The 26,321-nt window shown below is 46.1% G+C and overlaps 1 protein-coding gene across 4 annotated transcripts in view; it reads right to left on the bottom strand.

The window, feature by feature from the left end:
• Positions 1-6,183: 6,183 nt before the first annotated feature.
• The window catches only part of CHD5 (chromodomain helicase DNA binding protein 5), a 105,290-nt gene continuing 85,152 nt past the window's right edge, over positions 6,184-26,321 (bottom strand). For 3 of the 4 annotated variants that reach the window (XM_067472800.1, XM_067472802.1, XM_067472801.1), the window contains exons 37-42: positions 25,433-25,565; positions 19,758-19,953; positions 13,628-13,791; positions 11,961-12,075; positions 9,832-9,872; positions 6,184-7,398 (exon numbers count right to left, since the gene is read on the bottom strand). In XM_067472800.1, the coding sequence (XP_067328901.1) occupies positions 9,865-9,872; positions 11,961-12,075; positions 13,628-13,791; positions 19,758-19,953; positions 25,433-25,565 (616 nt within the window). In that variant the 3' untranslated portion in view covers positions 6,184-7,398; positions 9,832-9,864. The remainder of the gene's footprint in view (positions 7,399-9,831; positions 9,873-11,960; positions 12,076-13,627; positions 13,792-19,757; positions 19,954-25,432; positions 25,566-26,321) is intronic. The other variant, XM_067472803.1, reaches the window with a different exon arrangement.

Genomic DNA, 26,321 nt, shown 5'->3' with positions numbered 1-26,321 from the left:
GCTCCTTCACTGGAGGCGGAGGGGACAGGGTTGGGAGGGTGAGGGCCACCTTTGGTAGGGGTGAAGAAGGCCTCGGCCGTGCAGGCGCCCTCCTCCCTCAGTCGTCACCAGCACCAAGGGGTCCCTGCATTGTGGATTTTCACTTATCACAGGTGTTCTTGGAATGGAAGACCTGGATCTGGGGTGAGCAGGATGGAGCTCTGCCCTGGGAAGAGTAGGAAAGGGACAATCTTGGCGGAGCTGGAAGTGGAGGCCAGCCGGGCCTTGCTCCTTCTCTGGAGGAGACAGGGTGGCGAGGGCCACCTTTGGTAGGAGTAAAGAAGGCCTCGGCCGTGCAGGCGCCCTCCTCCCTCAGTCGTCAGCAGCAGCCAGGTGTCCCTGCATTGTGGATTTTCACCTATCACAGGTGTTCTTGGAATGGAAGACCTGGATCTGGGGTGAGCAGGATGGAGCTCTGCCCTGGGAAGAGTAGGAAAGGGACAATCTTAGTGGAGCTGGAGGTGGAGACCTGCCGGGCCTTGCTCCTTCACTGGAGGCGGAGGGGACAGGGTTGGGAGGGTGAGGGCCACCTTTGGTAGGGGTGAAGAAGGCCTCGGCCGTGCAGGCGCCCTCCTCCCTCAGTCGTCAGCAGCACCAAGGGGTCCCTGCATTGTGGATTTTCACTTATCACAGGTGTTCTTGGAATGGAAGACCTGGATCTGGGGTGAGCAGGATGGAGCTCTGCCCTGGGAAGAGTAGGAAAGGGACAATCTTGGCGGAGCTGGAAGTGGAGGCCAGCCGGGCCTTGCTCCTTCTCTGGAGGCAGAGGAGACAGGGTGGCGAGGGCCACCTTTGGTAGGAGTAAAGAAGGCCTCGGCCGTGCAGGCGCCCTCCTCCCTCAGTCGTCAGCAGCAGCCAGGTGTCCCTGCATTGTGGATTTTCACTTATCACGGATGTTCTTGGAATGGAAGACCCGGATCTGGGGTGAGTGGGATGGAGCTCTGGGAAGAGTAGGAAAGAGACAATCTTGGCGGAGCTGGAAGTGGAGGCCAGCCGGGCCTTACTCCTTCGCTGGAGGCAGAAGAAACAGGGTTGGGAGGGCGAGTGCCACCTTCAGTAGGGGTAAAGAAGACCTGGGCCGTGCTGGCGCCCTCCTCCCTTAGTCGTCAGCAGCTGCCAGGTGTCCTTGCATTGTGGATTTTCACTTATCACGAATGTTCTTGGAATTGAACACCCGTGATAAGTGAAAATCCGCAATTGAGGGACACCTGGCTGCTGCTGACGACTGAGGGAGGAGGGCGCCTGCACGGCCGAGGCCTTCTTCACCCCTACCGAAGGTGGCTCACCCTCCCAAACCTGTCCCCTCCGCCTCCAGCGAAGGAGCAAGGCCCGGCTGGCTTCCAGCTCCGCCAAGATTGCGGAAAACTGCTGGTGCTGGAATATGTCAAAGTTCACAGGAGGGTTTCCTTGTAGTTGTCGCCTGGAGTGCAAAAGATGTGCACATTAGGGCTGTGCATCAAAGTGGTATCTGCATATCTAAGGTTGTTAATGTTTCTTCCAGCAATTTTAACTTGGATTTGTCAAAGAGTAGAGACATCACACTCAGAGGCGGCCCTAGGTAATTTTCAAAAGTAAGCAAACAGTATTTTGGCGCCCCCCTCCCCCCCCAACCAATCATTGATATATCTTTTCTGTTTGTCGTGGGAGTTCTGTGTGCCATATTTGGTTCAATTCCATCATTGGTGGAGTTCAGAATGCTCTTTTATTGTAGGTGAACTATATATCCCAGTAACTAAACTTGCCGCACTTGCTCCCTTGCCTGGCCCGCTTTGGGTCCGGAGGCGTGCCTGAAGACCCCGGCGTGTGCACCAAAAGTCACCTCTTCTCCTGACTTTCTCCTCAGCCATTGGGACCAAGAGAGAGAGAGAGAGAGAGACAGAGGTGGAGATGCCCACCTTTCCTGAAGGTAGGCGCAAAAACAAAGGAGGGAGCGGAGGTGGGAGATACCTCCAGCCGGAGGGGCTCTCTCTCTCTCTCTGTCTCTTGGTCTCAATGGCTGAAGATAAAGCCAGGAGAAGAGGCGACTTTTGGTGCTCACACTGGGGTCTTCAGACACGCCTCCGGACCCAAAGCGGGCCAGGCGCAGCGGCTCCGCCCCTTGGCCCACCCACGGATTGGGGAGAGGAGAGGAGGCGGGTGGAGTGCCGGGGGATCGGGAAAGGGAGCCGGTCATGGGGAAGGGATTGAACGCGGAGAATAATTGAGCGGCGGCTCCTCTGCTCGCGCACCCGGTGGCCAGGTGGAGCAGGAACGAGAGGGGCTAGGCGAGGCTCAAGGGCCCGGCCCCTTTGGGAAGAGGATCGCCCGGCAGCGAGGCAAGAAAGCCGAGGCTCCCCCCGGACTGCTAGGGCTGTTGTGAGCTGAGGGGGCGCTCCTCAAGTGGCAGTAGAGAGGCATTTACAGAGGTACCTCTGCGCCCCTGGCAAAAAAAGTGTTCTGCGACCGCTTACTTTGCGTAATGGATGAGCCGCCCCTGATCACACTGACAATGATGATCCGCACAGTTAAATCAATGCCATTTCCCATCGTAACCTATGAATGTGAAAGCTGGACCATAAGGAAGGCTGAGCGAAGGACGATAGATGCTTTTGAACTGTGGTACTGGAGGAAAATTCTGAAAGTTCCTTGGACCATGAGAAGATCCAACCAGTCCATACCCCAGGAGATAAAGCCCGGCTGCTCATTGGAGGGAAGGATATTAGAGGCAAGGATGAAGTCCTTTGGCGACATAATGAGTAGATGGGAAAGCTTGGAGAAGAGAAGGATGCTGTGGAAAATGGGAGGAAAAAGGAAGAGGGGCCGACCAAGGGCAAGGTGGATGGATGGTATCCTTGAAGGGACTGGCTTGACCTTGAAGGAGCTGGGGGTGGGGACGGTTGAGACGGAGTACTGGCCTGGGCTGGTCCAGGAGGTTGCAAAGATTTGGAGAAAAGGCACTTTTAAGTAACAAAAAATCCAAAACCTTAAGTTGAAAATTCAGATTATTAGACCGCATTGCCTACCATTTGGCTTACATAATCCAAACCCAAGAGCGAGAAAATAATCATCGGACTCTCCCCACGGGTTCGTTTTCAAAATGATTTATTAAAATGTCAAATAAAAATTTAAAAACCGGGAGGGGGGATACAAAATGCGATGAGGGAGAGAGAAACACAGCCGGAGGGGGAAATTATAATCAACACACCCAAAAGGAGGAGAAAATAAACATTGCTTTGCTTGTCCCACTCGTTGGCGCTGCGGCAATTTGAAAAACGAACGATAAGTAGCTCGAAACACTTATCACCCACGACTTACCTCTCTAGATCCCCCATATTGTTATTTTTTTGCCACAATAACATAATTTTATTTCTTGCCTGCCTCTCCTCATGGCTCGAGGCGGGTTACAACACGGCGAAAACTGTGTGTATATACACCTTGAAGTCACCTATCGACTTGTTTTCGTAGATTTTTCTCAGATAATAGGGCTGGGCAGTTTCGTTCGTTAATTTCGTAATTCGTTATTAATTCGTATTTAAATTAGCTTACAATCCGATATTGAGCCATGCAGGAATAGTGTGAGGAGTAAATTAGATTCGAAACAATTTTTTTCAATTTATTTCGTTATTGTTTCGTTATTATTTCGTAATTATTTCGTAATTATTTTCGCATGTCTGGTGCAAGTTTTATAGTTGTTGTGTGTTTTATCACACCAACAGTCAACAACAGAGGGAGAGGGAAGCTTCAGAAGTTCCCCCTGTCCCATTTGGAGGTTTTTTTTTTAGCATATTGCGCAATCGCGTCCGCCATTAACGAATCGATTCGAAATTAACGAAATTTCGTAAATAATGAAATTTTGAAATCTCAAAATTTCGGAAGTATTTAGAATTTGGAAACGCTAGCGGCCCCTGGAAACGAATCGAGTTTAGAAACAATTTTTTCCGTGGTTACCCAGCCCTATCAGATAAGGAATATTCAGCACTGTATTTTTTTATTCCGTGCAAAATCCATGCAGTTTTCTGCGTAAAACAATTTCTATGCAGTAGGCAGCATTTTCTGCACAGAAAGCGTTTTCTACAAAGTGATGTCATACCACATTAACTCTCCTGTGGAGTTGCAGTACCGGTAAAAGGATAAGTGCCCTGATTTCCCAGGAAAAGAAAATACGATTAAGTTGAGCCTTGAAAGTCCCACTGCTTTCTATTAGAGATGTGCAAAGCGGCTGAAATCCGATTAGTAATTTGTTTCGGAGATTCAGATAGCCCCCCGCTTCGTTTTGTAAAGATTTGGAGGGGACCTGTTTCGTAATCCAAATCTCTGAAGCTTCTTCATGGTTTAAGATTTGTTCCAGTTAGTGTCAAGGTGGGAAATTGCGAGGCTCGATTCCCCATCATTGTTTACAGCTATCACACGTGTAGGCAATAGGCTTGGTTGATCGTGTTCGTAAGTTTCTAAACTCGTAACGAATTCGTATTAAAATTACCTTTGGTCCAATATCGAGCCAGGCAGGAATAGTGTGAGGAGTAATTACGAATTGAAACAATTTCCCCATTTTTTGTAATTATTTTCAGGTGTCTGGGGCAAGTTTTACAATCTGGTAGTTTCCCTGGCGAGAAGCGGCAATGCGGAAGGGCGAGGTGGGCGTCAAGAAGAGCTGGGTATAGCCATGCCCACCTCATTCCCCTGTCATCCATCGCCATTCAGTCACCCAGGAAAGGCAAACTGCGAGATTAGTTTTAAAATCTCGCCGTTTGCATCGCCGCTTGTCGCCAGGGAAACTGCGAGATTTTATACTAACTTCAATTAACGAAGTAAACAAAGCTATTCAGATTTTTGCTATTTCCGATCTTTTTTTCAAGAAAATTTGAGAAATAATTTTAAAATCGAAACGCTATATACAAAACAAGTTTAGAACCATTTTTTTCTTGATTACCAAGCCTAGTAGGCAACATTTCCAATTTTTAGCCTGCCAAGTTTCCGAACATTTCAGTTATCCATTGAGTTTTATAAAATGTTAACATTTTTTTAAATAAAAGCTACTAAGAGGTATTTCCTTGAATTCCTGCACAACGAGACAACATAAGCAAGACCTCAATCCTGCAAAATTTCAGAAAGATTCATTCATCTACCGATTTTTAGGAATCGTTTTATTTATTTATTTACCATATTTATATACCGCCTTTCTCAGCCCAGGGGTGACACAGAGCGGTTTACAAATGGCAAAATTCAATGCCCCAATAACATAAAATGTAAATTTTAAGATTCGGAGGGGTCCCGTTTCATTTCGTAATCTGAATCTCCAAAGCTTTGTAGTTGTTTAAGATTTGTTCTAGTAGCTGCAATGGGAAAAATGTCAAGGTTTGTTTCTCTGTCATTTTTACAGCTCTCGGGATGAAACATGGCGTGCTAGTAGATCACATTTATGACCTTAAGTCTGCCAAGTTTCAGAATGTTTCATTCGTCCACTGATTTTTACATTTTTTAAAAAAACTTCAAGTGGTATCCTCTTGAATTTCCGCACAATGAAACAATATAAACAGGGCATCGATCCTGCAAAGTTTCCGAAAGATCCGTTCATCGACTAATTTTTAGGAATTTTAAAGTTTTTTTAAGTTTAAAAATTATTTTTTAAAAACTACATCTTGAAATGCTCCGAAACAACAAATCTTTATTAATCTCCCTGAAATGCTTCAGTGGCTTACGTTTCGTTTCGTAATGCTTTGGAAGAGGGGGATCCATACCGATTAGTATTTCAGGGATTTGTATTAGGGCTGGGTGACAACGGAAAAATTTGTTTCTAAACTCGTTTCGTTTTTAGGGGGTCCATTGCGTTTCGTTTTTTAAAAGAATTCCAAATTTTTCTTTAAATTTTTTTCGTTATTTACGAAATTTCGTAAATTTCGAATTGATTTGTTAATGGCGGACGCGATTGCGCAATACACTAAAAAAACCTCCAAATGGGACAGGGGGAACTTCTGAAGCTTCCCTCTCCCTCTGTTGTTGACTGTTGGTGTGATGATTTATTTTTTTATCACTGATAAAACAAACAACAACTATAAAACTTGCACCAGACATACGGAAATAATCAAACAATTTCAAAACGATTTCGAGCCAATTACGAAACAATTACGAAATAAATTGAAAAATTTGTTTCGATTTTTAGTTGCTCCTGCATGGCTCAATATCGGATCGTAAGCTAATTTAAATACGAATCAATAACGAATTACGAAATTAACGAACGAAACCGCCCAGCCCTAATTTGTATTAATCATAGAATCCTAGAGTTGGAAGAGACCTGGTGGCCATCCTACCCATTCTATCAAGAAGCAGGAAAATCGCATTCAAAGCACCCCCAACAGATGGCCATCCAGCCTCTGTTTAAAAGCCTCCAAAGAAGGAGCCTCCACCATAACGTTGTCCTCGAGGATCTAGAGATACTTAGAGATACCTAGAACCTCTAGGTCTTTCAACACAGGTTTGTAGTCAACCACTGGAGTATGTTGACCATATAGAATCATAGAGTTGGAAGAGACCCCTATGGGCTATCCAGTCCACTCTGGGGCAGAGAGTTCCACTGCTGAACAGCTCTCACAGTCAGGAAGTTCTTCCTCAGGTTCAGGTGGAATCTCCTTTCTTGTAGTTTGAAGCCATTGCTCCATTGCGTCCTAGTCTCCAGGGCAGCAGAAAACAAGCTTGCTCCCTTCCTCTCACATGTTTATACATGGCTGTCATGTCTCCTCTCAGCGTTCTCTGAATCATACAAATCTACAAATTACGAAACGGACCTCTAAAGCTCTGCACAGCCCTACTTTCTATGCTTGAACCCCATCAAGGCATCAATGGGACTTTCAGGTGCTTGTTTAAGATTACTGCTGTCAACACGTTCCTGGAATCGTGGGGTCATTCTCTTACAAATTAAGGTAGCTTTTTTGGGAGTCAATGTGGGTCCCCGTTACACTTCCCAAAACGGCGACGTCCTGGGCCCATAATCAGAACTATCACCTATTCCCAAATATTTGGGGTTTTTAAAAATTGGTATTTGGCCCAAATGCATTTGCTCCAAGTGTCCAGTCTCAACAAAAGTAACCTGACCAAAAAACGCAATAATCTCCCTCGATCCAGTCATCTTCTGAAGAAAGTGCAAAGAAGAGAGTAAGTGGGGGGAAGGAGGCAGAAGGAAAAAAAATCCATCGTCTCAACAGAGTTCATGAAATGAGAGTCCCGTCCTCTTCTTCAGAGGATGGTGGAAAAGCGCTTTTGAAGTGAGCTGAGCACAGGTTGCCAAAGCCGGCTGTCATCACCTTTGCGGATGATGATACGCCGTTCCTCGCTGACCCATCTTCGGGGGAACTCTTTTTATCCGGTGGGTTCGGAGATGATTAACTGGAAAGAGGAATTAAATAAAGGAGATGTAGGTTTTTGGGATGAACTTCTGGGCCTAAATTAGCTTTTTTTACCTCTTTCTCTGGAAGTCCTATCCATCAACCAAACAGCACCAAGCTCCAATATGTTTTTTAATTTCTTATCTTCTCCTCTGGGTCTAAACCATTAGTATTTCTTCTAGTTGTTTTGTCACATTACTTATACATTACATTTTCTATTTTTCATTATTTTTAAGAACATTTCTTTCATATTACTTTTTTTAACATGTTAGTAATGCCTGTATATATCCTCATTAGCTTGGTCTGTCGTCTAACCTTTTCTCTCAATCTCTCACTCTCTTTCTATATCTACATAATTTTATTTATTTATTTATAATTCAAACGTATATGCCGCCACTGCCCTGGGGCTCGGAGCAGCTTACAAGAACAGGCTAAAATCTTAACACAATTTAAAAACAACAATATCAAAGATCAAAGGCCTCTCAAAACAGATATGTCTTACATGCCCTACGGAAAGCTGATAGGTCCAGCAAGGCACAGACTTCAGGTGGCAGAGTATTCCAGAGTGACGGTGCCACTGCTGTAAAGGCTCTGCGTCTGGTTGCTGTTAGACGCAAGGTCTTGACACTGGGAATTTCCAATAAATCTTGGTCCTCAGAACGGAGGGAGCTCTGGGGTTGGTAGGGGGTGAAGCGGTCCCTCAGGTACATTGGCCCCAGACCATGCAAGGCCTTAAAGGTGAGTACCATCACTTTGAAAGTGATCCGGTGCTCAATTGGTAATCAATGCAGTTGTAGTAAGATTGGGGTTATGTGGCATCTCATCGGAATTCCCGCAAGAAGCCGAGCAGATGCATTTTGTACCAACTTGAGCTTCCGGATCACCGACAGAGGGAGGCCAATGTAGAGGGTGTTACAGTAGTCCAGTCTTGAGATGACCGTGGCCTGGATCACCGTAACTAGGTCGTCCCTGGACAGGGAGGGGGCCAGCCGTCTAGCCTGCCGCAGGTGAAAGAAGGCGGTTCTGCTCACGGTGGAGACCTGGGCCTCCATCGTCAGCAGAGGGTCCAAAAGGACTCCCAGACTCTCGATGACGGGTGTAGTGCCTCACCATCCAGGGTAGGCAGCTGGATATCCCCACTGCCCGGTTGACCCAGCCATAGGATCTCCGTCTTTGCTGGATTCACCCTCAACCTGCTGGCACGCAGCCATCCAGTCACGGCCTCGAGGCACTGATGAAAATAATCGGATAGAGTCCGGTCGGCCTTCCATCTTCAGCACCAGCTGAGTGTCATCAGCATACTGATAACACTTAAGCCCAAAACCTCGAACCAGCTGAGCAAGTGGTCGCATATAGATGTTAAACAACAGAGGGGAGAGAATGGCCCCCTGAGGAACCCCACAAGAGAGAGAGAGGGCACCTCTCAGAGACCAGGCCTCCCCTCTCCACTCGCTGTCCACGGTTGTGAAGAAAGGAGGACAGCCAATTCAAAGCTCTCCCCCAGACTCCAGCAACAGCAAGGCGGTGGGTCAAGAGATTGTGGTCGACTGTGTCAAATGCTGCTGTGAGATCCAATAACACAAGCAGCACCCACCCGCCGTGGTCAAGCTGGCATCGAAGGTGATCCGTGATGGAGACCAGCACAGTCTCTGTCCCATGCCCCGCACGGAAGCCGGATTGGAAGGGATCTAGTCCAGCTGTGTCATCTAGGAATTGCTGCAACTGCTCCGCTGCTGCCCTCTCAATCACCTTGCCCAGGAACGAGAGGTTCGAAACTGGGCGGTAACTGGAGGGAACCGAACAATCTAAATCTGGTTTCTTCAGCAGGGGAGAGAGAGACCACCGCCTCTTTTAAACCCTCTGGAAAAACTCCTTGCTCAAGGGAGCTGTTTATGATCTTCAACAGAGGGTCACGTAATCCCTCCAAGCAGGATTTCACCAACCAAGAGAGACACGGATCGAGGGAGCAAGTGGTCGGTCTAGCTGCAGCTATGAGCCTATCGACAGCCTCTGCGTCCAGCGGGATGAACCGGTCGAGGACGTGCCCAGCAAGTGGCCACGGAGTCTCAAGTTCTCTCACTGTATCAATTGTGGCGGGGAGGTCTCGGCGAAGTAGCGAGATCTTGTCTGTAAAATAGCTCTGAAAAACCTCGGCTGAAGGGGCCTGATCACCGCTTTTTGGGATGGTATTAAGACCTTAAATTGTGTAGAATTTTCCTTATTAAGACCTTAAATTGTGTAGAATTTTCTTAGGCAAGAAATAGAGGTAACTGTTGTTGTTGTTGTTGTTGTTTATAACCCACCTACATCTCTTGGTTGAGATAAAAGCAATCTTGAAAATATATTAATTTGGGTGTCCCAGTATAATTTGCATGCGGTGGGGTCAAAACAGTCTAAATAAATGAAATAATGGGAACAAGAAGCAGGACCTTACCTCTTGCAGCAATGGGGGAACTCTTGCAAACGGCTAAATATCTACAAATAGGAAAGAAAACAAACTTACCTATTGCAATTCTATTTATTAGGCCTGGGTAACAACGGAAAAATTTGTTTCTAAAATCGATTTGTATTTGGGGGGTTTTTTTGTTTCGATATTTAAAAGAATTACAAAATTTTCCTTTTAAAAAGTTCGATATTTACGAAATTTCGTAAATGGCAAAAAATTAACGAATCGATTTCCGAAACAATAACGAATCGATTCATTAATGGCGGACGCGACCGCGAAATACGCTAAAAAACCTCCAAAACCTTCTGAAGCTTCCCTCTCCCTCTGTTGTTGACTGTTGGTGTGATATTATAATTTTTTTCACTAATTAAACCATAAAACTGGCCCAGACATGCGGAAATAATAACGAAACGACCTCAAAACAATAACGAAACGAATACAATATCGAAATACGAAGCATTTACAAAACGTTTTTGAAAATTCGTTTTTTAAAATAATTGCTCCAGAATGGTTCGTTATCGTTTTGTAATTGAAAAAATTAACGAATTATTAACGAATTACGAATTAACGAAACGAAACCGCCCAGCCCTACTATTTATTTATTTGGCATTGCAGTCTCCACTTTAGAAAAAAGGAAAGAAAGAGGGAGAAAGCCTTGCAAACAGGTTAATCTATATATATAAAATCCAAAAGGGCGTCGTTAGGGACCGCAAAATGCGAAAAACCCCGGACGAAAAATCACCAAACTTGGCGTATGCATACCTCAAACCACAAGGTATGCAGAACACTCATCACAACTCAAAAAAACATAACAACAAACTCAGAATTACACAACCAAACGGAGCATGCGCAGGGGCGTCCCGGCGCGAGTCGCCCGCCGCGCACACATGGCCGCCCCACACCCCCTCCACGCAAGCCACACGCCCTCCCATTGCCCCCCCCCGCCCCTTCCCCCATGCCAAACGGAGTGTGGCCTAGGCTCCAACGCTGAAGCCCTGGCCTGGGAGTTGGAGCTCGCCTGCCTCTGTGCGCTGGGGGCAGCCTGGTGCACGTACGGCGTGGGGGGGGGGCTGTCTACCTTCCTTCGTGGCCCGCCCGGGAGAGGCCACGACCCGCCTCTCCTGAGGACAGCCCTTCGGCCTCCGCCACGCCCGGCCCAGGCTGCCCCCGCACACTGGCGTCTGGCTCCAGGGAAGGAAGGACGCCACCATCGGGGACGATGCAGAACGGGAAGGAGGGAAGGAAGCGGTTGAGGGAAGGAAGGACAGAAATGAGGGGAAGGGGTGTAAATAGGAAGGAAGGAAGAAAAGAAGGAAAGAAAGAATAAAAGTGGGAAGGGGAAGGAAGGAAGGAAGGAAGGAGAGAAGGAAGGCAGGTATATCAGAGAAGGGGAACGGAAGGTGTATGAAAAAAAGGAAGGAAAGAGAAGTTGGGAAAGTATATGAGGGAAGAAAGCTAGGAAAGAAAGAAGAAAGAGAGAGTAGGAGCAGGGAAAGAAGGGAGAAAGGAAGGAAGGAAAAAGAAAGGAGCGGAAGGGAAGGTGTAGGAACGAAGGAAAGGAAGAAAGGACAGAAGAAAAGGGAAGGGAGGAAAGAAAGTAAATGAAGAGAAAGGGAGGGAAGGAAAGAAAGAAAGAAAGAAAGAAAGAAAGAAAGAAAGGGAAGTATGGAACTACAGAGCGAAGGAAGGAACGAGAAATAGAGGGAAGAAAGGAGACAAAGAGGAAGGAAAAGAAAAAGGGAGGAGGAAGGAAAGAGGTACAGAAGGAAGGAGGAGAGAAGGAAAGAAAAAAGGGACGGGAGGAAAGACGCAGCAAAGGAAAAAGAGAAAGAAGGAGAGAAAGTCGCAGGGAAGGAAAGAAATAAGGAGAAGGAAGGATGAAAGCAAACAGCTAAGGAAGGGAGTAAACAGGTAGAGAAGGAAGAAAGGAAAGAAGAGAACGGAATGAAGGAAGGAGTGAAAGAAGCAGAGAAAGAGGGAGAGAAGGCTGGCCACAGCAACGCGTGGCGGGTAAAACTAGTATCTATCTATGCATAGAAAAGAGTTGACTTGCCTATTGCAAGTTTACGTGTGTCATAAAAGTAAAGCGAGAGAAGGAGAAACAGAAAAGGACTCACCGGTCACATAAGGTCCCAAAGGCATCTGGCTGTAGTTTATAAGCCCGCCCGGTCCCGGACCCCGGAAATTTGGCCCAAAGTTGTTGCTGTAGAGCTGGGAGGAACCGAAGGAAGCCTGTGTGAATGGGAAAAGTGGGGTACAATATCTGCAGAGTGCTGAAAAGACTCGCTACCTCTGAGAGCTCTTTCAAAATCCTGAACTCAAAGTTGGGTTCAAGGGGCACATGTCAGGGTTATGGTTAAAGTTATGGCTACGGGTTAGGATTTTAGAGTTAGACATTTGCACTTAGTGTTAGAGTCGGATCTGGCCACGGTGGTCCACGCTCTTGTTACATCCCGAATAGATTACTGCAACGCACTCTACGTGGGGTTGCCTTTGAAGACTGTCAGGATCAAACTTGGCACATAGACCTCTCATGACCCACTTTACGTCCTGGTGTGTTTTGGCCGGGGATGGACCACGGATTATGGGACTTGCAGTACCTTTGCTCAATTCTTGAGACCACTGCAACCCTCATCCAATTACCGATAAAGACCAAACTTGGCACACTGAGTCTCCATGATGCACTCTACATCCTGGTGCGGTTTGGGGGAGGATGCACCATGGACGATGGGACTTGCAATACCTGCACTCCCTTCCTGAGACCATTACAAGTGCCAACAGTGATGGATCAGGATCACAATTCGCACAGAGAGCCCACATGACCCACTCTACATCCTGGTGCAGTTTAGAAACATTTTGAAATGGATGATGGGACTTGCAGTCACTTCACTCACTTCCTGAGACCACTGAGACCCTCGCCAATGACTGATCAAAACCAAACGTGGCACACAGAGTCCCCATGACCCACTCTACATCCTGGTGCACTTTCGAGGAGGACAGACCATGGATGATGGGACTTCAAGTACCTTCACTCCCTTTCCAAGACTGCTGCAACCTTCATCTAATGTCCGATCAAGACCAAACTTGGCACACAGAGCCCCCATAAGCCACTCTACATCCCGATGCTGTTTGGAGGAGGGTTGACCATGGATGATGGGACTTGCAGAACCTTTACTTACTTACTTAAACCTCTGCGACCCTGAACCAATGACTGATAAAGACCAAACTTAGCACACGGAGCCCCCATGACCCACTTTCTATAACAACCCGAGCAGCGCCGGGTCCCCAAGCTAGTAAATAAATAAAATAAAATTTTGGGTTAGGTTTTTAGAGAGTGTTAGCGCTGCAGGGTTAGTTTTAGAATTAGGGTTAGGGTTACAGTTTGGCTTAGGATTTTAGGGGTAAGGTTTTAAGGTTAGGAGTAAGGGTTAGGGTAATAATAATAATCATCATCGTCATCTTTATTTATACCCCGTCACCATCTCCCCAATGGGGCCAAGCCCGGACAACATATTACAACAAAATAAAACCAGAGCATAAACAAAAAAATAATCAAATTACATCAAGAAGAGAAAAAAATTATAAAAACAGTCATAAAATGCAATATTCCTGCTTCTTGGCCGAATGGGGTTGGACTGGATGGCCCATGAGGTCTCTTCCAACTCTTTGATTCTATGATTCTATGATCCTCAGACCAGACCTCAACAGAGTGAGGGTTAGGGGTTCCGATTAGAGTTAGGGTTGGTGAGGGTAGTGTTAGGGGTTAGGGTTATGGTATAGTTACCTGCTGGCTGTTGGGGTCACTTCCCCGGTTGGTCAAGCGGCTGAGGATGCTCCTCTCGGACATCTGCAAGCGAGCGGCGACTGGCGGGATGCGGGACAGCATGGAAGGGAGTCGGGTCACGTCGGCCTTCATGTCACTCAAGAGCTCCTCCAGCTGGTTCAGGACTGAAAGGCAAGGCGTTAGGACGTGACAAGATCGCCTTTGGCTTCCAAATACCAGAATTGAACTTCCGTGGGTTGTATATGTAACACGATTTTTGTTCCTGGGTGAACAATGTCATTTTCTAGGCCTGGGTAACAACGCAAAAATTTGTTTCTAAAATCGATTTGTAATTGGGGTTTTTTTTTTGTTTCGATATTTAAAATAATTACAAAACTTTCCCAAAAAAAAGTTTCGGTATTTACGAAATTTCGTAAATATTTACAAAACATTTTGTAAAGATGGCGCCCTTTTTTTTTTCAATATTTTTTAAATATTTTTTAAATTTAATTATTAATTTAGTAGAATAGGGATTAATTATTATTAATTATTATTAAGGAGGGAAGGCAGGCACTCACTCTGGCGGGCCCTCTCGCTCGCTGCTCGCTCGCCCCTCTCGCTCACCGCTCGCTCGCCCCTCTCGCTCCAGCAGACAAGAGTTCTTCCTCCCACCCTGAACATTATTCCACAGATATATCAACCCCACTTGCCTAGTTTCCAACAGACCTCACAACCTCTGAGGATGCCTGCCATAGATGTGGGTGAAATGTCAGGAGAGAGTGCTTCCGCCCCTCTCGCTCGCCGCTCGCTCGCCCCTCTCGCTCGCCGCTCGCTATTATTATTAATAGGCAATGCTAAGCAAGCTGGCCAATTGCAACATTCAGGCAGGAAGCAGCCAGACCATGAAGCTGCAAGGCCATTCGATGCTCATCAAGCTGGCCAGCTGCAACATTCACGCTTGCCTCCAGCAGACAAGAGTTCTTCCTCCCACCCTGAACATTATTCCACAGATATATCAACCCCACTTGCCTAGTTTCCAACAGACCTCACAACCTCTGAGGATGCCTGCCATAGATGTGGGTGAAATGTCAGGAGAGAATGCTTCCGCCCCTCTCGCTCGCCACTCGCTCGCCCCTCTCGCTCGCCCCTCTCAGCAAGCATCGGCAGGCGGCCATCTTACGTATTTCCGAAATGGACGGAAATACAAAAATTTTTGGCGCCTGCCGTTTCGATATTTAAAAACACTTCCAGGTTAAAAAAAATGTTTTGTAATCGTTTCGTAATTAAAAAATTAACGAATTTTTTTAACGAATTACGAATTAACGAAACGAATTGACCAGCCCTATCATTTTCTAATTGGTTCTATCATAAAAACATGGGGGAAAATATGAAACTGTTTTTGCAGGAGCAGCACATTTTGCTTTAGTTTTTCACTTAGTCTCAAACATTTCAACCTAGCGTGTGGTAGCCCCAAAAACAAAATTTCTGGAATGTAACTCCTTTCAAACAAAGGGCTGCACAATAAAACAGGAAATAACACTTTCCAGCCAGAAACAGATTTTTTAAATTCCTGGTATTTACTGCACTGGAATTTTATTTTTTATTTATTTTTTTATTTCTCGTGTCAGGGCAACCAGTCAATTATATAACATTTCTAACAGAACAAAGCAAACAAACAGAAAAATACAAAACTTGTGAGTTTGGTAGCTGGTTAAATGTCCTTTGACCAGTATCTGGCCACTTGGAGTGCCTCTGGTGTTGCCACAAGGAGGTCCTCCATCGTGCATGTAGCAGGGCTCAGGGTGCATTGCAGCAGGTGGTCAGTGGTTTGCTCTTCTCCACACTCGCATGTTGAGGATTCCACTTTGTGGCCCCATTTCTGAAGATTGCCTCTGCATCTCGTGGTGCCAGAGCGTAGTCTGTTCAACGCCTTCCAAGTCGCCCAGTCTTCTGTGTGTCCAGGGGGAGTCTCTCATTTGGTATCAGCCATTGGTTGAGGTTCTGGGTTTGAGCCTGCCACTTTTGGACTCTCGCTTGCTGAGGTGTTCCAGCGAGTGTCTCTGTAGATCTTAGAAAACTATGTCTGGATTTAAGTCGTTGACATGCTGGCTGATACCCAAACGGGATGAGCTGGAGATGTCTCTGCCTTGGTCCTTTCACTATTGGCTGACACTTCCCGGCGGATGTCAGGTGGTGCAATACCGGCTAAGCAGTGTAATTTCTGCAGTGGTGTAGGGTGCAGACACCCCGTGATAATGCAGCATGTCTCATTAAGAGCCACATCCACTGTTTTAGTGTGGTGAGATGTGTTCCACACTGGGTATGCAGCAGCAGCAGCAAGGGCAGATGTCTTCACTGTATCTGGTTGTGATCCCCAGGTTGTGCCAGTCAGCTTTCGTATGGTATTGTTTCTAGCACCCACTTTTTGCTTGATGTTCAGGCAGTGCTTCTTGTAGGTCAGAGCACGGTCCAGAGTGACTCCCAGGGATTTGGGTGCGCTGCAATGCTCCAGTGGGATTCCTTCCCAGGAGATCTTCAGAGCTCGGGATGCTTGTCTGTTCTTGAGATGAAAGGCACATGTCTGTGTTTTAGATGGGATGGGTTGGGGATCAGCTGGTTTTCCCTGTAATAGGCAGTAAGAGCACCTAGAGCTTCGTAGAGCTTCTCTTCAACCATCTCAAAGCTCCCTGCTTGAGTGGTGATGGCACGATCATCAGCATAGATGAAGCTCTCTGTCCCTTCTGGCAGTGGCTGGTCATTTGTGTAGATGTTGAACATGGATGGAGCAAGCACGCTCCCCTGAGGCAGGCCGTTCTTCTGTTTCCGCCATTTGCTTCTCTGGCCCTGGAACTCAACAAAGAAGCTCCTGTTTTGTAGCAGGTTTCCTATGAGGCGGGTGAGGTGGTCGCCCTTTGTGATATTATACATTTTTCTCAGGAGGAGGCGGTGGTTCACAGTCTCATAGGCTGCTGACAGCTCTATAAAGACAGCTCCTGTGATCTGGTAGGATCCAGAAGCAACCAGCATGCACTGGGATAATAATAATAACAATAATAATAATAATAATAATAATAATAATAATCTTTATTTATACCCCGCCACCATCTCCCCCAATGGGTACTCGGGGCGGCTTACATGAGGCCAGAGGTGGCCCTAGGTAATTTTCAATGTATTTTGGCATCTCTCCCCCCGCCCCCCCAACCAATCACTGATAAATATTTTCTGTTCGTCGTGGGAGTTCTGTGTGCCATATTTGCTTCAATTCCATCATTGATGGAGTTCAGAATGCTCTTTGATTTTAGGCGAACTATTAGGGCTGGGCAACCACGGAAAAAATTGTTTCTAAACTCGATTCGTTTTTAGGGGGTTTTTGCGTTTCGATTTTTAAAAGAATTCCGAAATTTTTCTTTAAAAAAGTTGGAAATTTACGAAATTTCGGAAATTACGAAACAATAACGAAACAATTACGAATCGATTCGTTAATGGCGGACGCAACCGCGCAATACGCTAAAGAAACCTCCAAATGGGACAGGGGGAACTTCTGAAGCTTCCCTCTCCCTCTGTTGTTGACTGTTGGTGTGATAATTATATATTTTTTTCACTGATAAAACAAACAACAACTATAAAACTTGCACCAGACATGCGGAAATGATAATGAAACGATTTCGAAACGATTTCGAAACAATTACGAAACAATTACGAAACGAAGTGAAAAATTCGTTTCGATTTTTAGTTGCTCCTGAATGGTTCAATATCGCTTCGTTATAAAAAAAAAATAACGAATTAATAACGAATTACGAAATTAACGAACAAAACCGCCCAGCCCTACGAACTATACATCCCAGTAACTACAACTCGCCTATATCAAGGTCTATTTCCCCCCCAAGAGTTCCTCAAGAACGTCCCTGGGCAAAATCAACTATACCGCAAATGCTTAATTTGCGTAATGGTTGAGCCGCCCCTGCATGAGGCCCAGCCCAAACAACAAATTACAATAACATAAGATACAAATTACAATAAAATAAACAACATAGCATTAAAATATAAAACACTAGCTGTCCCCTGCCACGCGTTGCTGTGGCCCAATCTGTGTATATGTGTTTTGTGTGTGTATATGTGTGTGTGTATGTGTTTATGCATAAATACACATGTGGTTATGCTGAAGCCCGCAGTGGGTTAAACTGTGAAACTTGGTAACGGAAAGGTTGGAGGTTTGAATCCAGGGAGCGGCATGAGCTCCTGCTGTTAGCCCCAGCTTCTGCCAACCTAGGAATTTGAAAACGTGAAAATGTGAGTAGTTCAATAGGTACCTCTCTGGCGGGAAGGTAAGGGTGCTCCATGCAGGCCTCATGAATTTGGAGGTGTCTATGGATAACGCCGGCTCTTGGGCTTAGAAATGGAGATGAGCACCAACACCCCCCCTCCCCCAAATCGGACACAACTGGACTTAATGTCAGGGGAACAATGTGGTTATGTGCATGCATTGTAGTGGATTTGTTTTTTGGGTTTGTAAGTCTCGTCTGCTGTGTTTTTCAGTGTTTTTATGCGTGATGGTAACTCAATGGCCTGATAGATGTATTGTCCTTTCCTTCCTTCCTTCCTTCCTTCCTTCCTTCCTTCCTTCCTTCCTTCCATTTCAGTCTTCCCTTTCTGCTTTCCTTCCTTCCTTTTTTCTTTCCTTCCTTCCTTTATTTCTTCTGTCTTTCCTTCCCTCCTTCCTTTTTTCCTTGTGTTTCTTTCTCCCCTTCCTTCCTTCCTTCCTCCCTTCCCTCCCTCCCTCCCTTCCTCCCTCCCTCCTTCCTTCTGTTTCTGCCTCCCCCTTCCCAACCGTGATGTTGCTCCCGACTCAGGTGGTGGACCCACAACCGGTATGACAGCGGGGCAGACCCCTGTCTGGAAGCAGCGGCAGTAGGAAACACCTGCCCCCGGCGCGCCCCTTCTCTCTCCCTCTCTCGGATCCCCCTGGCGAGGCGGAGTGGGGGTTGCAGGGTGGGCAGGCGGGGGGGGGGGCGTCCCAGTTGCCAAGGCGACGTTGTGGGCCTCCTTCACCGGGGCGTCCTGCTTGGCCGGCCCCTTTTTGGCGGCGGCGTGTCTGTGGGGAATGGCGCGGGGCCGGTGACGTCAGGCGCGGTGGTGGCAGGGGTGAGATCCGGGATCCGGGCCCCCCCCTCGCCCCCCCTCGCCCTTTCCCTCTTTGGTTACATCCTTCCTTCCCTCTTTCCTTCCTTCCTTCCTTCCCTCTGTCTTTTGTTCCTTCTCTCCTTCCTTCTGTTTCCTTTAACTTTATTTCCTTTTCTCTTTCCTTCTTTCCCTCCTTGCCCCTTTCCCTCCTTCATTCCTTCTCTTTCCCTCCTTCTCTCATTACTTCTCGACTGTCCCTTTCAACTCTATTCCATGGATCTATGTAATGCTGCGTGGGGGGGGGGGGTGAGGGGCCATGTGTGCGCGCCGGGGAGTTTGCGCCAGTGCGCATGCTCAGTTGTTTTGCCGTTTTTGTGGTTGTTGTTGTGTGGTTTTGATTTCTGAGTGGATTAGTTTGTACCTAGTGGGTTGTCCTTGGGGCATGGCAATTTTGGTAGAGTTTTGTGGAGGGGTTTTAGAGTTTTGCTTCCCCGTTGGATGCCAGTAGGAAATTTATAGATATAGATATAAGCATATAAATAATATACACAAAATATTTTTAAAATTTCTTGGATGTTGTGGCGGAATAACACCATATAACAAAACATTGGGGAGGGGGACATCTGTTCCTGGTTTGAAAGTGTTATTTTCTGTTTCATTCTGCAGTTCTGCCTTTGAAAGTAGTAGTTGTACTCCAGAAACTTCCTTTTTGTGAGGGCCACAAACTAGGTAGAATTGGTTGAGTCTCGACGTCGGGATATCCATTGAAAAACGATAGCAAAATGTGCTGCAGGATGTCCCTTCCGAAATAACAAAGTTTTTTGCAGTTTGATCCACTTTTCCCATGTTGTATGATACAAGCAATTAGGAAATGACATTCATAACCCAGGAACAAAAATTGTGTTGCAGAGTGTAATGGATAAAGGAGATGAAGTAATGGCGAGGCACATGGGAAATTCACGGTGGAACGACAGAAGGATGGAGGGATGGAAAGAGGAGGGGAAGCCGTTTTCCGTGGAGAAAGACCCACCTTTGTGGAGGACGGCATTGGCGGGCTTGTTTCCCGCTAGCGACTCCTTGGAGAGGTGCTGGTGGCTCTCGGCAAGGCACTCCACTTCGGCCAGGCGGGCGTTCAAGGCCATGGCCGGGTGGCCAGGGTCCTGGCTCATGTTGAGGTAGGCCGCCCGGCGGAGCTGCTCCTCGATCACCAAGGCCTGCTCCAGCAACTGCGGTCAAGCACAAACCAAGATTTACGCAGACTCAACTTGACATTGCAATTAATGCTCTCCTATAGGCTTGGGCGGTTTCGTTCGTTAATTTCGTAATTCATTATTAATTCGTATTTAAATTAGCTTACGATCTAATATTGAGCCATGCAGGAATAGTGTGAGGAGTAAATTAGATTCGAAACAATTTTTTCAATTTATTTCGTAATTATTTTGTAATTATTTCGTAATTAATTTGTAATTATTTCGTAATTATCATTTTATTATTTATAACTATTCTTCAGTTGTTCAAAAGTCACATGCTTCATGATAAGTTTTCAAATCCAGGAAGCCTAGACCACCTCTTGTTTTTTTATCAATTAAGTTTATATAATTTACTAGCTGTGCCCTGCCACGCGTTGCTGTGGCCTATAGTAAAACTTATCAAAGTTGAGGTAGATATCTGGACTATTATGTGTGTGCAGCGGCGGGGGGAATGATGGAGCCTGGGGTTGCGTGTGTGTGTGCAGCGGCGGGGGGAGTGGGGTTGCGTGTGTGTGTGCGGCGGCGGGGGGAGTGATGGAGCGTGGGGTTGCGTGTGTGTATGCGGCGGCGAGGGAGTGATGGAGCGTGGGGTTGCGTGTGTGTGCAGTGGCGGGGGGAGTGTGGTTGCGTGTGTGTGGTGGCGGGGGGAATGATGGAGCCTGGGGTTGGGTGTGTGTGGCGGCGGGGGGAGTGGGGTTGCGTGTGTGTGGCGGCGGGGGGAGTGATGGAGCGTGGGGTTGCGTGTGTGTGTGCGGCGGCGGGGGGAATGATGGAGCCTGGGGTTGCGTGTGTGTGTGTGGCGGCGGGGGGAGTGGGGTTGCGTGTGTGCGGCGGCGGGGGTAGTGATGGAGCGTGGGGTTGCATGTGTGTGTGGCGGCGGGGGTAGTGATGGAGCATGGGGTTGCGTGTGTGTGGCGGCGGGGGAAGTGATGGAGCGTGGGGTTGCGTGTGTGTGTGCGGCAGCAGGGGGAGTGATGGAGCGTGGGGTTGCGTGTGTGTGTGTGGCGGTGGGGGGAGTGATGGAGCGTGGGGTTGCGTGTGTGTGTGCGGCAGCGAGGGAGTGATGGAGCGTGGGGTTGCGTGTGTGTGTGCAGTGGCGGGGGGAGTGGGGTTGCATGTGTGTGGCGGCGGGGGGAGTGATGGAGTGTGGGGTTGCGTGTGTGTGTGCGGCAGCAGGGGGAGTGGGGTTGCGTGTGTGTGTGCGGCAGCGGGGGGACTGATGGAGCGTGGGGTTGTGTGTGTGTGGCGGCGGGGGGAGTGATGGAGCGTGGGGTTGCGTGTGTGTGTGCGGTGGCGGGGGGAGTGATGGAGCGTGGGGTTGCGTGTGTGTGTGCGTGCGGCAGGGTGTGTGTGTGTGCGGGAAGCGGCGCGGCGGGGCTTGGAGTGGGCATGGCTTCTGCAGAGGGAACGTTGGCTGGAAGGCTGTGTGCGCGCGCCAGGGAACTTGCGGCTGGGCACCAATGCGCATGCTCAGTTGTCTTGCCGTTTTGTGTGTTGTTGTGTTGTTTTTCATTTTGAGTAGATATATTTGTACCTTGTGGGTTGTGTTATGGGCATGGGAATTTTGGTTAAGTTTCATTGGGGGGTTGTGGAGTTTTGCTGTCTGGTTGAACCAACCTAACAGATTTATATATATATAGATTCTTGGTCTCTTCCCCTTCCAGACAAATTTTAATAAGTCTTTCTTCCATTTTTTAAACAGAGTCTGGTTTCTTATTACAGGTATATTTTGAAATAGGAATATTAACTTCGGAAGGACATTCATTTTGGTTAAAGATATTCAACCGAATAAAGATTTTTTGGGGGGTCTTTCTGAATCTTTTTCCATATTATTTCGTAATTATTTTTTTTAAGTTGACCATTTCTCGCTGAAAGCCAGAAAAATCCATCTCTCTTGATTTGTTTCAGCCAGCCTTCCGGCTCTCCTCCTTATGTTGTTTTTGATGGTTTAGCAAACACATCACCAAATTTTCCAAATTAGTTTCAGTCCAAACGAATATGCGGACAGTCCTACCTCCTAGGAGAGTAGGCTTGGGTAACCACAGAAAAAATTCGAAATAATTACGAAATAAATTGAAAAAAAATGTTTCGAATCTTTATTACTCCTCACACAATACCTGCATGGCTCAATATTGGATCGTAAGCTAATTTAAATACGAATTAATAACGAATTACGAAATTAACGAACGAAACCGCCCAAGCCTAGTAGATAGTGAAGCCATGTTATGTTTTCATAACTATTCTGAAACTCCAAGGAGTTTGAAGCTGAGAAGCTTTTCCAAATTTCCTCTTTCCTCAATGGCTGTGGATATCGGAATAAACACAACCCCAGTCCAAATGGCCTATGTTTCGAAGACTCAGGGTCTTCCTCTGGTGCCAAAAGAACCGGTTTGAAGGCGCTTGAGACTGCCCAACGTCGTTCAGGTTGGTCTGAACATGAAGCATAAGTCTCAAGGGTAAGAACCTCAGAATTGGGGGATTTTAGGTTCAAGTTTCTTACACACGTCCATCTGATAGAAACTCTGATGGCAGAATGAAAAAGGAAAGCACTCCCCTCCTCCAGGAAGAGGTGGAGCCAAACAATACTGATTGACAGCTATAAATAACCAATCAACCCAACTATACATAAACAGGGTAAAAAGGCAGGATTAAGCATGATACAACATGCAACTAATAGTTCTTCACATAGGTGGTGCCACTTGCGCCATCACAAAAAGCCTCTAAAGCAGTGGTTCTCAACCTTCTTAATGCCGTGACCCCTTAGTATAGGTCCTCATGTTGTGGTGACCCCCAATCATAATGTTATTTTCATTACCACTTTCAACTGTAATTTTGCTACTGTTATGAATCGTAATGTAAATATCTGATATGCAGGATGTATTTTCAGTCACTGGACCAAATTTGGCACAAATACCTGATACATCCTAATTTGAATACTGGTGGGGTTGATTGATTTTGTCATTTGGTAATGCTGGAGTTGCTGGGATTTATAGTTCACCTTAAATCAAAGAGCCTTTTGAACTCCACCAATGATGGAATTGAATCAAACTTGGCACACAGAATTCCCATGACCAAAAGAAAATACTGGGAAGGTCTGGTGGACATTGATCTTGGGTTTTTGGAGTTGTAGTTCACCTACATCCAGAGAACACTGTGGACTCAAGTAATGATGGATCTGGATCAAACTTGGCAGAAATACTCAGTGTGCCCAAATGTGAACACTGGTAGAGTTTGGAGAAAATAGTCCTTGCCATTTGGAAGTTGTAATTGTTGGGATTTATAGTTCACCCACAATGAAATAGCATTCTGAACCCCACCAATAGAACTGGACCAAACTTTCCACACAGAACCCCCATGACCAACGGAAAATACTATGTTTTCTGATGGTCTTTGGCGACCCCTCTGACACCCCCTCATGACCCCCATAGGGGTCCTGACCCCCAGGTTGAGAAACACTGCTCTAAAGTCTCCCTCTTGTAACCAAATGAAAAGGGCACACCCTCCTCCCCCTCCAATTTCAGCAATTTTCAGGTAAACAGAATGAGGGGTTAGCTGAAAACAGGACCGAAATGGCATGGTTTTGTTCTGAATTGCACACCCCTACTCGGGGAAGGTTGAAGGCTGGATTAAGTGGTCTATGGAAGAGGCCACATAAGCAATAGGCTTGGGTAACCACGGAAAAATTTGGTTCTAAACTCGTTTTGTTTTTAGGGGGCCCTTGCGTTTCGTTTTTTTTAATAATTCCGAAATTTTCCTTTTAAAAATTTCGAAATATACGAAATTTCGTAAAATTACGAATCGATTCGTTAATGGCGGACGAGATTGCGCAATATGGTAAAAAAAAACTCCAAATGGGACAGGAGGAATTTCTGAAGCTTCCCTCTCCCTCTGTTGTTGACTGTTGGTGTGATAAAACAAACAACAACTATAAAACTTGCACCAGACATGAGAAAATAATTACGAAATAATTACGAAATAAATTGAAAAAATTGTTTCGAATCTTTATTACTCCTCACACAATTCCAGCATGGCTCAATATTGGATCGTAAACTAATTTAAATACGAATTAATAATGAATTACGAAATTAACGAACGAAACCGCCCAAGCCTAGTAGATAACTCAAAATAAGTTTTATTGTTCACAAAGAGTTATCTCTTTAAAGCAGTAAGCTGGAAGTTTCAGAGGGGTGAAACTTTAGTCTCAGTCCTGGGTCCAAGGAGTTTGAAGCTGAGAAGCTTTTCCAAATTTCCTCTTTCCTCAATGGCTGTGGATATCGGAATAAACACAACCCCAGTCCAAATGACCTATGTTTCGAAGACTCAGGATCTTCCTCTGGTGCCAAAAGAACCGGTTTGAAGGCGCTTGAGACTGCCCAACGTCGTTCAGGTTGGTCTGAACATGAAGCATAAGTCTCAAGGTTAAGAACTAGGCTTGGGCGGTTTCGTTCATTAATTTCATAATTCGTTATTAATTCATATTTAAATTAGCTTACGATCCAATATTGAGCCATGCAGGAATAGTGTGAGGAGTAAATTAGATTCGAAACAATTTTTCAATTTATTTCGTAATTATTTCGTAATTATTTCGTAATTATTTCGTAATTATTTCGTAATTATTTTCGCATGTCTGGTGCAAGTTTTATAGTTGTTGTTTGTTTTATCACACCAACAGTCAACAACAGAGGGAGAGGGAAGCTTCAGAAGTTCCCCCTGTCCCATTTGGAGGTATTTTTAGCATATTGCGCAATCGCGTCCGCCATTAACGAATCGATTCATAATTATACGAAATTTTGTATATTTCGAAATTTTTAAAAGGAAAATTTCGGAATTCTTTTAAAAAAATGAAACGCAATGGACCTCTAAAAACGAAACGAGTTTAGAAACAATTTTTTCCGTTGTTACCCAAGCCTAGTAAGAACCTCAGAATTGGTGCTGAGAGGTCATTTAACCAGGGGCTTTTAGAGTCAAGTTTCTTACTCATATCCATCTGATAGAAACTCTGATGGCAGAATGAAAAAGGAAAGCACTCCCCTCCTCCAGGAAGAGGTGGAGCCAAACAATACTGATTGACAGCTATAAATAACCAATCAATCCAACTATACATAAACAGGGTAAAAAGGCAGGATTAAGCATGATACAACAGTTTAAATCTTGCAACTAATAGTTCTACACATAGATGGCACCACTCGCGCCGTCACAAAAAGCCTCTAAAGTCTCCCCATTGTAGCCAAATGAAAATGGCACACCCTACACCCTCTCCAGTTTCAGCAATTTTCAGGTAAACAGAACGAGGGGTTAGCTGAAAACAGGACCGAAATGGCATGGTTTTGTTCTGAATTGCATACTCCTACTCAGGGAAGGTTGAAGGCTGGATTAAGTGGTCTATGGAAGAGGCCACATAAGCAACCTTTGGAGGAGATGAATGCCCCTCCCTGAACCCAACTCATGAACTCACCTTGAAACGCCGAGCCAAGAACTTGTTCTTCATCTCCAGATAGTTCCCTTTGTGGATTTCTGACTTGAAGGGCTCGTTGAGGATGACGAAATGGGGGTCGTTCTGGATGTCCTGCCAACGAGCGTAGCCATGGCTGAGCGCTAGGCATTAAGGGAAAACGCAGAAGCTGGGCTCACTTACTAAATTATTACAGAATCCTGGGAGTTGGAAGTTCTCACTCTTTGGCGGAGAAGGCCAAAGACTTATCAGTTCCTATTGCATTGAGACATGGCAATTCAATTCAAGCGGTATTAACATCATGGATATATCATAGAATCATAGAATCAAAGAGTTGGAAGAGACCTCGTGGGCCATCCAGTCCAACCCCATTCTGCCAAGAAGCAGGAAAATCACATTCAAAGCACCACCAACAGATGGCCATCTAGCCTATGTTTCAAAGCCTCCAAAGAAGAAGCCTCCACCACACTCTGGGGCAGAGAGTTCCCCTGCTGAATGGCTCTCACAATCAGGAAGCTCTTCCTAATGTTCAGATGGAATCTCCTTTCTTGTAGTTTGAAGCCATTTCTCCACATCTTAGTCTTCAGGGCAGCCGAAAACAAGCTTGCTCCCTCTTCCCTATGACATCCCTTCACATGTCCAGAAACGAATGATTAACTCTGAGGTGGAAAACATCATGTTTACATTACCAGAGACAATGACTCTTAAGTGGTCCCTTACGTCTATATAAATAAAAATGTAATGTTCGTTTGTGGGATTAACAGAACTCAAAAACCACTGGATGAATTGACACCAAATTTGGACACAAGACACCTATCAAGCCAACGAGTGACCATCACTCATAAAAACACTGAAAAACACAGCAGAAGGGACTTAAAAGGCCAAAAAATCC

This window comes from Anolis sagrei, chromosome 13, assembly GCF_037176765.1.
Source record: "Anolis sagrei isolate rAnoSag1 chromosome 13, rAnoSag1.mat, whole genome shotgun sequence".
NCBI classification, from domain to species: Eukaryota; Metazoa; Chordata; class Lepidosauria; order Squamata; family Dactyloidae; genus Anolis; species Anolis sagrei.
This window is presented reverse-complemented; position numbering and strand designations above follow the sequence as displayed.